Below are 13,024 nucleotides of genomic sequence, written 5' to 3' on the forward strand. Positions count from 1 at the left end.
AATGCAGACTTCTCTTTAAAGAGCTTAAAAGTGAAGTCGGATAAAGTTCATCGGCTGCCGCAGTCTCGCCCCACACCTTCATTGAGACTCTGCAGAGTGAACCAGTGGTGACTCGGGTACTTAATTGATCAACAATGGATAACACAATGCCCCATGTTTAAATCAGATTAGGTGAAACTAAACAGTGGTGTGTGTTTCAGCATTAAGTTTTCTCAGCCATTTATTCTGTAATCCTCCGTAAGCTTGCACTCTGCTGTAAATAAAGACCACCAAGTTCTTGGAGCCTCGCGGCACGTAGGGTTCTCTGTTCTGTCACCGGCACCAACAATAACGTGCAGGTTTTCATCCCGGCGTTCCACACGTCCGTGTTAGAGGATCATTGACTATTTCTTAAATTTAGCTTCTTTCTTAGAAGAACGGCTGAAAGTGAAATAAAAGAGGGATTAACTGTGGTTTTGAAGTAGACTGACCTACATTCACACTGCTACTCAAATGCAAGATAGGCTCCCCTGAAAATAAGCCTTCAAGTCTTCATGCTCTCCGTCACATCAGCGCTTCTCTCTCTCTCTCTCTCTCTCTCTCTCTCTCTCTCTCCCTCTCCCTCTCCCTCTCCCTCTCCCTCTTTCTCACTCTATCTATCTATCTATCTGTGTTTCTCTCTTGGGATTTTGGAGAATTGGTCCAAGAAGTGTATCGGACCGGAAAGAAGTAGGAAGCTCCCCAGCTCTCAGATCCCCTTTTAAAATGCCCCATCTATAGAGTGAAGTTCCCAGGGTTTCCTCGGTGTTGGCCTGGCAGAGTTTCCACTCGCTTCACCTCACTGCGTCTCCCCGAGGAACTGAAACACTGACTATTTAATGATGTTCCTTCCCTCTTTATTAAAGGATTACGTGGTGATTGAATGTATCAAAGACTAATGTTACATGGACCTAAGTCCTGCAAGAGCCTCCCGTATGGTGTAACGACTAGAAAATAGGCCTATTTTACTGGGATGGTGATGTTTGAAGCCTAAACTTGAACAATGTACAGGATTTATTTTTTTTTTCTCAAACAGTGGCAGCCTGTCAAGCTTCATATGTTCACATGTTGAAGTTAAAGGTGAGGCTCTAAAGGTAAATGGATTTCACTTATATAGTGCTTCTCCACTGCTTGAGCAACACCCAAAATGTGTTACACTGTTAACCACATTTACCCATTCACACACACGTTCACACTCGAATGGAGGCGGCTGCCAATGCAAATTTGGACAATCCATTCATCAGGGGTAGTTTTGGGGTTCAGAGTCTGGCTCAAGAACAAGTCGAACCTGCAACCTTCCAATTTCAAGATGATGAGCCACACCTGCCCTGTGAGATAAAAACCAAAAGACAAGAATTGTCAAGTGAAGGTTTATGTCTGGAGGTAGTGTCAGAGCAATGTTAGCAATGTCCTGTATGATATTTTGATAGAATTTCCCAAATATTACCATACCATTTTAAAATCAGTCGTCAAGTTTACTGAAGTCAATACAATCTATTGATAAAGCCTTTTTTCACTTTCGAGAGCTTTTCTGAAGTGTTGCTGTGTAAACAGGGCCTTTCAGTATTTCAGAAACTTTTACCAGGAATGGTGAAGGGTGCAACATGTAAGTGCAGCGATGGCATTAGTGAGTCCCTTCAGCTGACATCATTTGGATTCGATGTTACTCACAACACCTTGCGGTGCAAAGTAGTATTACAACACTGAATGGAATGGAGTCAGTTGTTAGGTTGCAAACTTGCGTGACAATCTTTACAATATCACATAGATGCTCTCAGATGTTGTGACAAACTTTCTTTGGAACTGATACTCTGTGTCGCAATCCATCCTTTATTTCCAAAAATGTGGCATCGTCGCAAACAGCGATTTGATTGCACATGGTCATATATTTCCCATTCATCTTTTTTCGGCTTGATTATCTCCTCTGTTTCTTTTCATTATCGAGGTTCTCATGAAATAGTGAAGCTCGGTTTCAATGAGAGGGCCTGATTAAATAAAGAATAAATGAGAACTGGAGGCAGCCGCACAACATTCACTCCAATACACGGACGATAATGACAGAGAGAGAGCCTGCAGAATGGCAGGTAAGTGTTTTTGGCAGCAGTTTAACAATGAGTAGACACACACACACACACACACACACACACACACACACACACACACACACACACACACACACACACACACACACACACACACACTCATTTCAATCCGGCGTGATTTGTGTTCCATAGGTGATGATACCACATGTTAGCACGATGACATGATAGCACATGTGGCACGGCTCACCCCTGCTGCCCCTGATTATTACCCATCAGGCTTTGCACCGGCACGGCTATCACACGAAGCGAAGAGGAAAACTGAGTTAGTCTGGAGCGGCTGAATCCTCCACCGGGGAAACAAGCAGGTTTCCTTTGGTTGTTTTAGAGGTCAGATGTGATGGTTTAATTAAAGAAAATAAGGGGTGAATTAACAGAGACGCAGCTGTGTAAATTCCTCGCCACACAGCAGCGCGCTGGACGTTTGATTTAGAGCTAATTACTATTCCTTTAAGCTGCTCTCTTGTCATTAAAATGGATTTACTGGAGACCCCTCCTGGAGGATGCGCTACACGCTGACGGAGTCATTTCTGCACGTCAGTCATCATTGTGTCACAGGAACAACAGCTCAAGTGTTTGGTCCGACCCTAGCCCAGCCGTCCTCTCCACACACTCGACCTGTTAAAGTCTCTGGAAATTGAGTCGTCTTGGTTTTAGTTTTTTCTTTCGGGGGGGGTGGGGTGGGGGTGAGTTTCAACACTCTGTGGAGGCTTTGTGTACGTTTTTTGAGGAGGGGGTGTTGTGTGTGTTTTCTCCCAATGTGCTGCTCCATGTCAGAGGTGAGCGAAGTGAATGGAGGCTGTGAGGCCTCCTCCTCTTCCTCCTCCTCCTCCTCCTCCTCCAGAGAACACTGAGGCAGAAAGCTCCCGGGCACAACAAGAGCGGGGCTAAAGGCTTTGTCTGTGGTTCGCTGCCTTCAAGTAGTCCCGGGATTCCTGGCAGTCAGGTCCGACTGTTGTTGGGGTCTGCATGCAGAGTGGAGGGAACACAAAGACACTTGTATTCCTCAGCTGATGTGCAACATCACGGCTCACTGTGGGAAGTAAAGAGGCTGCCGTTGTGCTGTGTTTAAAGAACGTGTCATTTGTGGCTGACAGTAGGAACACGAATTAGGATTCGACATGTCTTTCATACTGTTGGATAGCTTGTTTTGGTTGTGTTTTAAGTATTAAAGCGTCATCTTTAGTACTTTAGTGAGTCTTTTGTTGGTTGAATTGTCATACATTAGGCCCATGGGCCAAAGCTAAATTTAAAGTGTTGGACAAGCACTGTTAAATTCAAAGGATTAATGTGCAAGTGTTGCATGTTTCAGAAAAGTTGAATTTTCCCTGTTGAGATGTCAACATTCAGAAAAGCTTGCATTCTTAGTCGTAGTCACAAAGAGTCATAACGTTGTAAATGTAAAAGTGACTCACTACAGCAAGTAATTTATTTTTTTTAAAGTGATGGCGTAACTTCAGTAGATATACTTGTACTGAAACGCATTAATGTCTTTCAGGTGCAACCATATAGTCAATAAACCAAAACTTTACATATCAAGTTGAGTTTTTTCAGTTTGAAAACTATAGTAGATCATTTTACCATTAATTGCCAATGACAACAGATAGATGATTTTTTTTATTATTTTTTTTTGTGACAAGTTTGCATTTCCTGAGATGATCTGATCATCCGGCAGACTGAGGCTTAGCATTCATCTGCTCTGGTTGTTTGCAGGCACGTTGCCACCTCTGACTTTTCCATTAAATCACGCTCCTATAGTTTCTTTATGCACTTTTTTATACACAGATGGACTCTGTGTTCACACCGTCTGGGTCTGTCTAAATGTACTGCCATCATTCCCGGAGGTATTTTATTATTGCTGTTCCCTCTGATGTGCACAGTCCAAAGTCAAGTCTGCCAACTATGTCATGAATTTGAATGAGCTACCCACAGCCAGAGGCAGGCTCACCAACTCTCCCCATGTTTATCAGAAAATTAATCCTCAAACATGGACTCGGATGTATGTTAGATGTCAGGAGGAGTGAGAAGGGACGCTAAAGATTCATGACACGCCTAATGACCTGTGACTCTACATGCTTCCTGCTGGAAAGTCACTCTCAGAAGTGTGTGTGTGTGTGTGTGTGTGTGTGTGTGTGTGTGTGTGTGTGTGTGTGTGTGTGTGTGTGTGTGTGTGTGTGTGTGTGTGTGTGTGTGTGTGTGTGTGTGTGTGTGTGTGTGTGTGTGTGTGTGTGTGTGTGTGTGTGTGTGTGTGTGTGTGTGTGTGTGTGTGTGTGTGTAGCCTGTGAAATGAGAAGAGCCGCAGGCTGAGATCCTTATCAAAGCTCTCAACACATCCAGGAATCACAAACCAACAAATTCAGTAAGATGCGGTGATGGGGAGCAGAACAGCAGCTCTGTGTCGACTCAGATAAACCAGAGAGTCAGTGTGTCGACTGGGGAAGAGGCATGCAAGCGATTCATGAAACTTGCTGCTCCTCTTCTGGTTCTGTCGTCCTGTTCCCCCTTTGTGTTCACACGGATGTTTCTTGTTTTAAATGTCGAAGGAATTTGAACCAAATTGAAAAAGGTTGATACCCAGAGTCGGTCTTAACATTGTTGAACGCATAGATCAGTCATTTTCAACCTTTGCTTACAACAGCACCCACTAGTGGCCCAACAGGTAAACTACATTGTTTTCAGCGTTTCTGTCGTTTCCGTGTAAATGTAAAAGTTTTCTGAGACGAAAACATGAAGGCAGCGTTTTCACTTGAAATGTTGCCGTGGAAACGGGGCCTCAGACGTAGTGTCTCACCAGGTTTGGTCTGATTGGATCTGGTAAGACATTCTTTCGCGAGCAGGGATTTCAAAGGGTCTTTTCTCATCTTTCATCAGCACATGGAGGCTTTAAGAGGCTCAACCACACTTAATTAGCCTCTTGTCCACGACACACCGCGGCCTTTCGCTCAGATTAATCTCCACAGGTTAATGGCCGGCACCCACGCCACCGGCTCTGACGGGAGGTCAGATTTATCCTCTGCTGAGAAATTACTCTGCTAAATGAGGGCTCCTCTGCACATCTACAGCTAATGACCTTGATTAATTAAAAAGAGACTCTTCCTAATTAAGGTCTTATTGTGCGTGGTCGGACTATGACCCTGTAAAACAAGCCGAGACAGTGATGAGTCATTACTCAAACAGAGCAATATGTGTGGGCGCAGTGTTTCATGCCACGGTGGAATCATCGCAGATAATGAATCCATCATAATGGATATCCTCTTCACAGAAGCACTAAAACAGTGGAGAACCGTCAAATCTGATCACTTTTACTCCACTTCTCTGTGCAGGTCAATGGAAAGGATCTTTCCAAAGCCACACACGACCAGGCGGTGGAGGCTTTCCGCACTGCCAAGGAACCCATCGTGGTCCAGGTTCTGCGCCAAGCCCCTTACCCGAAGCTGGTCGGTCCGGCCGCGGACGCCCAGGTCTCGGACATCAGCACCCAGACTGACATCACCCTCCAGCACATCATGGCCCTCGCACAGATGCCTCCCTCCTCGCCTCCGATGACTGAGCTGGAGGAGTATCTGCTCCCCGATGAGTGAGTTCATGAACCACACAGAGAAAGTCACATCCTGTCCTCAATATCCATAAAACAGAACATAAAGTTTTATTAATCCACTATCAACTATCACACACACTGTTTCGAGATCTTATAGCGGATTGCTTTAAGTAGGAGTCTCAAACTGAAATGAGCTTGAATGAGCAAAAAAGTGTTATTACTTAAAATGCGTTGTTTTATTACAAATATTATTGATAATATACAATACAAAGACTGCCAACAGTATGGGCTTATCTTTTTGTGTGCCTAAATAAAATCTTTTAATAAACTAATAAATGACCAAATTAGTAATCACACGCATGACTTCTAGCATTTATAGTTGATATGTTCCTCATTTTAAACCAAATAAAGAAGTATAGGTGGTATTGGGGTGGGCAAACAACATTTTAAAACATCTTCGGCTTCTTTTTCCTCCACTACGCTCACTACTGTTATTTTATTCAATATTGCAAAATAAGTATTTATCTTAAACTTTCGTTAAAAACAAACCAAATGGCACCAAAATTAAACAATATTATGAAGTTATGAAGAACGAGTGGGGATTGCTGGGTAGCTTGAGACCCCCGCTCTGAAGTATTCCAGTGAAAGCACTCCGTGTGGAAAATGCTGGATCCTCCTGAAGGTTTCTGAAGAACCACGTCTCTTCCAGCAGAGCTTCTTCCTCATCCTCTTTCAACTTGGAGTCTAAGCTCCAAATCCAGCCTCACCTGGATCCAGCTGAAGATGGAAGGTTTTCCTTTGACTGACTGACCTGAACCGAACTTTCTAAATGCTTTGCCACTGTTTGAACAGAAATGATGTCGAACTCCAGAAAGGCTTGAGACCTGTGTTGCTGGAACTGAGCGATGTTGAAAGGGTCACATTAGTTTCAGACACAGCTCAACCTCTCAGCTCGGTAGTTAATTAAGACGGCGACACCTTATCTTGTTCTCTCCAAAGCACCGCTGAGATCACACATGGGACGAGATTGAAGTTTGGACGGGAACGTGTCCCTGTCACTGAAGACAGAGGACAGCTCCTTCAGGGCAGGCAGCCACATTAAACTGACGCCTCTCTTCTATTAAATGTGCATATTTCCAAAAGGCAGCTCTCAATTCTGCGTGTGTGTGTGCATGCACGGCACTAGTGCCAGAGCCAGAGTATTTTCAAAACGTTGCATTTTCAGTAGCTCTGAGCACCATTCTCACGTAAATGGGTACACAAAACGCAACGTTGTCGTGTAAACAGGGCCCAAGTTACAAAAGTCGGATATTTTCATCATGTAAACGGGGCTTTAACCTCCCTTGTAGGAACTAAATTGCTGAACCCGACCACATGCAACAAGTTTTTAAAGGTTACGATGTTACTTTAAGGGTAAAACTTGGGTTCAAAGTTGTGTGAGAAACTTAATTGTGATGATTGAAATGAAGGAAATATATTTTATCTGTGTGTGTGTGTGTGTGTGTGTGTGTGTGTGTGTGTGTGTGTGTGTGTGTGTGTGTGTGTGTGTGTGTGTGTGTGTGTGTGTGTGTGTGTGTGTGTGTGTGTGTGTGTGTGTGTGTGTGTGTGTGTGTGTGTGTGTGTGTGTGTGTGTGTGTGTGTGTGTGTGTGTGCCCTGAAGCTTGCAGACAGTCTGAATCTTCCTCTCTGTGGCAGCAGTAGTTGCCCTTTAATGAATAGTAGTGATTTCTTTAATTGATTCCCGCGTCAAATTAATAACTCTGCATGTTAATTTGCGATTAGCCTCTGGGCCCAGCTTCGTTTTTATCAGATTCAAGAGTGATTTCTTCATCGAGTTCTCATTACCTCCCCCAGATTTCTCATTTAATTTTCAAACTCTAGGGCACAACGCAATCCAGATTGACAAATGCTTTGGCGGATTCCGTCTCCTTTTTAATGGCGGTGTGTTCAATTTGCTTTCCAGTCTGTGGCAATTTATTCTTCCCCTTGTTTTTCCCAGACACACTCCGGGCCACGCGTACTTCGACCCCAACGACTTCCTGGAGGGCATGCAGCAGGACATCGAGCGCGAGGAGCTGGAGTACGAGGTAAAACATCCATCCGCACTGCGACTCGGCCACTGTCTTCTCAATGAAGATCTACATTCAGACAGAAACACATTATTGCTCCATAATCAGACCCGGGGTCGCCTCAGTGTCTCCAGCCTCGCTCCCCACCGGGAGTCCTGATGCCTCAGGAGTTATTGATGGCGCACGCCGCCTGTGATGTAAGCCAGACAGGAATGGAGTTGCTGGTTTGTTCCAGCAGATGCACAACGGTGGCGTCATTACTTATTTGTGACAGGGCCTAATAAGTCCTCCTCCGCAGTGGAGATGAGGCCGGGAGGATAATTAGATGACAGGGATATTAGGGCGGCGGTGATGAATCAGACGGCGCTAACAATGGCAGGATGAGGCCGCGATCAAACCCCTTCTGGTGCACCTTCAGTGACCTTGGCCAACACCGACACCCCCTCCGGTTCAGACTCGCTCACACTGGACCATGTGAATAACGCGCACAGACAAACCGGAGCGGAGAAGGGTGAAGTTTGGGGTGACGGGTGACTAATCCCAGTGTCCTTAAAATATTTCTAGTAAAAATGCAAAACTTCTGTGGCGTTCTGGGTGTCCGTTTGCACGATAACAGTGCTCAGAGCCACTGAAAATGCAACTTTTTGAAAACCCTCCGCTGCTGTCTCCATGTAAATGGCAAAAACGGGCTAATCTAGAATGTCCCTGCCAGATTTGTGGAAGTATTGTATTTGGTTTATAAGACTGACTTTATTAGCGTTGAACTCTTCCTGCCATCCGCGCCGAGGCCACACAGAAACCAGAAAACTCTGCATGGACACAACTTTAGTGCTGATTGTTGACATTGTAAAATTAGCATGAAGGTTTTTTAACAATTAAGAGTCGCACATTTATTCTTTTTTCACATGTAGTTTTTGTTAGAATTTAACAGTCAGTCTGTTTTTCGGCTGTTTTTACTGAATCACAGCAAGTATTTTACTTACAAGCTTCTTCCTGCCGCAAACAATTGCGTTAATCTTCTCATCAAACGTGGCCAAAGTGTGAATGTCTTTTTCAGAGTCTTTTTCTCACAGATAGTCTTTATTTATCTATTTTGTGGGGTTTTTTCGGGGGGGTTAACCCTCGCAGAGTCGATCGTTTGCCCTCGAAGACCATCCCCGCTCGTATCTCCATCTGTGTCTGGGAGATTACAGGTGTTGACAAGTGGAAAACAGCCGACTGCCCGTCTCAGTCCACCGCATCATCTCTCATTCTGTCAGCGGGCCCAGAGGAAAGCCGGCGGCCTCCCGCCGTCCACATGAGAGATTCATTAGAGTGATTGATGGATCCCCTTCGCTCAGTGATCCAGTTTTCTAGTCAATACATTCAGTTCGTCAACAAACACAACAGCACGTGGTCAATTTTCTGCTCAGCCGCGAGAAAACAAGTCATTTCAGGTGGCGGGGAATATTAATTAGTGTGTGTGTGTGTGTGTGTGTCTCACCAGGAGGTGGATTTGTACCGAGCCAACATCCAGGACAAGCTGGGTCTGACGATCTGCTACAGGACCGACGACGAGGACGAGGCTGGGATCTACATCAGCGAGGTTGGTGCTGCCGGCGCCCCTATTCAGACCCCAAATGAATTGCAGCCACTTGTCACCACGATTAGAACTTACAAATACAACCAATCTGCTCGTTTCAGATTGATCCGCACAGCATCGCCGCCAAAGATGGACGAATTCGAGAGGGTGACAAAATCATACAGGTAAAGTTTCTGAACAGTTTGGAGATATTTATTCTTGGAAATCCGTAGTTTATCTAATGATAGAGAATATATTTGATTTACAGTATTTCCAAAGTCCTAAATACTTGTGTGTCCATGCAGATTAATGGTGTCGAGATCCAAAATCGGGAGGATGCTGTGGCACTGCTGACCAGTGAGAACAACCAGAATATCTCCCTGCTGGTGGCCAGACCAGAGATCCAGGTATTTGGACCAGTTTTCTGGTTGTAAACTCACTAAAAGTCACAGAAAACAAGACAGACAAACACGAACGTCCCGTAGCAGATGGTCCTTGTGTGTGTGTTTTTTCTCTGTTGCGGTGGAATATGTGCGTCTAATGAAGCGTCTCTTCTCCCAGCTGGATGAAGGCTGGATGGATGATGACAGGAATGACTTCCTGGATGACCTCCACATGGACATGCTGGAGCAGCAGCACCATCAGGCCATGCAGTTCACTGCCAGCATGCTGCAGCAGGTACACACACAGGCACACACACACACACACACACACACACACACACACACACACACACACACACACACACACACACACACACACACACACACACACACACACACACACGTGTAAGTGGGACAGTAAATGTTTACTGACAGTCACAGTTGACAAGAATCAAAAGTTCCTGATGTTAACCCTTGATATTCGATAGAAAATGTTTGGGAATATTTTTGACCCCGCTTATGGAAAAGAGGGGTGGTGATACAAAAACTGCAAATTCTTAAAATGTTCAAGGAATTTAAAAAAAATAATTAAAAATGCAAATGCTCTCATGTCACAAATGAGGAATACCTGGATTATAAAAATATAGAAACTTTTAATTTCAGATTTTGAAAAATAACAACCTTTGCACTCAGTTTCTCACGTTCTTGCCCCTAACATAAATTCTGTTCCGCATCGTGCAGAAGAAGCTGGAGGAGGATGGAGGGACCACAGACACGGCAACACTCCTCTCCAACCACCACGAGAAGGACAGCGGAGTCGGCCGCACAGACGAGAGCACGCGCAACGACGAGAGCTCGGAGCAGGAGAACCTGGGCGACGACCAGACCACCGCCTCCAACACGCTGGGCAGCTGCAGGAAGCTGACCTACAGCCAGGACACCCTGGGAAGCAGCGACCTGCCCTTCAGCAGCGAGACCTTCATCTCCGGAGACTACGCCGATGCCGACTTCCTCGGCATCCCCGCCGACGAGTGCGAGCGCTTCAGGGAGCTCTTGGAGCTGAAGTGCCAGATGAGCGGCGCGCAGAGTCTGTACGGCCAGGGGGGAGGGGCGGGGGGTCCGGACCAGGAGGGCGTGGACAAGGAGCTGGAGCTGCTCAACGAGGAGCTGCGCACCATCGAGTTGGAGTGCCTGAACATCGTCCGCGCTCACAAGATGCAGCAGCTGAGGGAGCAGTGCCGCGAGTCGTGGATGCTGCACAACAGCGGCTTCCGCAACTACAACACCAGCATAGACGCTCGCCGCCACGAGCTCTCAGACATCACCGAGCTGCCCGAGAAATCAGACAAGGACAGCTCCAGTGCCTACAACACGGGCGAGAGCTGCCGCAGCACCCCTCTGACCCTGGAGCTCTCCCCGGACAACTCACTCCGTCGAGTAGCAGAGGGCCAAGGTTCCGCCGGACCTTCTGCCGCCGCCAGCTCCAACGGCCGGGCGCTCAAACCGCTGCTGTCTCCTGTCCAGGAAGCTTGTGGCCCAAACCGGAGCCGGGGCTCCCCCAAGGATCCGGACGGATCGCTGCAGGCCGAGAGCCAGGAAAGAAAGCCGGGAGAGTCCGGCAAAAGTGGACGAAACTTCCAGCCCCATTCGCCTTACAAGCACGCTCACATTCCCGCCCATGCGCAGCACTACCAGAGCTACATGCAGCTGATCCAGCAGAAATCGGCAGTGGAGTATGCGCAGAGTCAGATGAGCCTGGTGAGCATGTGCCGGGACCCCATCAGCCCGAGTGATCTGGATCCCAAGATGGAGTGGAAGGTGAAGATCCGCAGCGACGGCACGCGCTACATCACCAAGCGGCCCGTCCGGGACAAGCTGCTGAGGGAGCGAGCCATCCGGATCCACGAGGAGCGCAGCGGGATGACCACCGACGACGACGCCCTGAGCGAGCTGAAGATGGGCCGCTACTGGAGCAAAGAGGAGCGGAAGCAGCACGCCGTACGCGCCAAGGAGCAGAGGCAGCGCCGCGAGTTCATGAAGCAGAGCCGGGCCGACTGTCTGAAGGAGCAGGCCGGCCCCGAGGACAAAAAGGAGCCCAACATCATCGAACTCAGCCACAAAAAGATGATGAAAAAGAGGAATAAGAAAATATTTGACAACTGGATGACTATCCAGGAACTGCTGACCCATGGTACCAAGTCACCGGACGGCACACGGGTTTACAACTCGCTCCTGTCAGTGACCACAGTCTGAGTCTTCTGGGATGAGGCAGGTCACGACAGGACAGACTGTACAGCCTGCCTCGTTCAGTGTGCCAACATGGTGTAAATAGGAAATAAGGACAAACGTTTTCCACCTCGGCGGTGAGAAGAGGCTCCTATAAATGTCGCCCTGGTTTGGATATCTTTCTCAGTGACCTTTTCTACCTTTGTGCTCGCTCTTTTTGAAACAAAAACACAGTTTGGAAGGTTTTTAAACACAGACAAAGCCAGCATTTACACTATTTTACATTATTTTGTTTCATACTATGTTATCTTTTACCAGTATTTTACTGCATACTTAATGCTTTTATGGTAACAATGCTATTTTCCTGCAAGGTAGAACACATAACCCTTTTCAAAAGGACTTTTGTAAATTGATTTGAAAAAAAAGAAAAAAAAATACAGATTTTGTATGAAATTCACTTTTTTCAGTTTTGTTTTCTTAAATGGTGCTGATTTCCCAAAGCAAAACCCCACCAGCGACGTACCATCTGTTACATAACGTAGACAACATCATAACATGATATCATTGTGTATGTACTCAGAGAACTAGGTTTCTCACGTTGTTGCAAAAAAACAAACAAAAAAAATGCCTGTTTTGTTCAAGCACACATTGTAGTCGCTTTCGTAGGGTTCCATGTATTGAACGGAGTAACAGCTTAAATCCTTAGTTAGCCACACAATTTGATGTCTTGTAAAATGAGAGAAATAATAAATTATTGTTTTATATATGAAGAGCTTTGAAACTTTGGAGTTTGTGAGATTATTTGAGGAAAAGTTCAACCGACTAAATCAATGGATCCTCGATATTCTCAGCCCCCAAAAAAACGGGACAGTGAAGCTAAACACACACACACACACACACACACACACACACACACACACACACAGTCTGTGTTTGAGGTGGATTTAAACTCTTTAGGGCTTTTCAGCTTTTGAAAGTTTTTCAAAGTGGTGAAAGAAACCGATTTTTCAAAGATGAGCTGCTGGACGCCACAACAGAGACTTGAGGTCCCGTTTATAAAAAGTTTTCAAGTGAAAACACAGAACTTTCGTTTGATTTTGGGGGTCTGTTTACACGACAACGGGTCTGAC

At 46.0% G+C, this 13,024-nt stretch overlaps 1 protein-coding gene across 5 annotated transcripts in view; it reads left to right on the forward strand.

The window, feature by feature from the left end:
• The window catches only part of pdzrn3b (PDZ domain containing RING finger 3b), a 129,099-nt gene extending 116,427 nt beyond the window's left edge, over positions 1–12,672 (forward strand). For 2 of the 5 annotated variants that reach the window (XM_080460994.1, XM_080460995.1), the window contains 8 exons: positions 5,441–5,694; positions 7,655–7,742; positions 9,211–9,309; positions 9,408–9,470; positions 9,591–9,692; positions 9,847–9,963; positions 10,410–11,516; positions 11,637–12,654. In XM_080460994.1, coding sequence (XP_080317120.1) covers positions 5,441–5,694; positions 7,655–7,742; positions 9,211–9,309; positions 9,408–9,470; positions 9,591–9,692; positions 9,847–9,963; positions 10,410–11,516; positions 11,637–11,921 — 2,115 coding nt within the window. In that variant the 3' untranslated portion in view covers positions 11,922–12,654. Of the gene's footprint in view, positions 1–5,440; positions 5,695–7,654; positions 7,743–9,210; positions 9,310–9,407; positions 9,471–9,590; positions 9,693–9,846; positions 9,964–10,409 lie in introns of all 5 variants that reach the window. The other 3 variants (XM_080460993.1, XM_080460996.1, XM_080460992.1) reach the window with 2 other exon arrangements.
• The last annotated feature ends 352 nt before the right edge of the window (positions 12,673–13,024 follow it).

Source organism: Lipophrys pholis (genome assembly GCF_963383615.2).
Source record: "Lipophrys pholis genome assembly, chromosome: 4".
Taxonomy (NCBI): Eukaryota; Metazoa; Chordata; class Actinopteri; order Blenniiformes; family Blenniidae; genus Lipophrys; species Lipophrys pholis.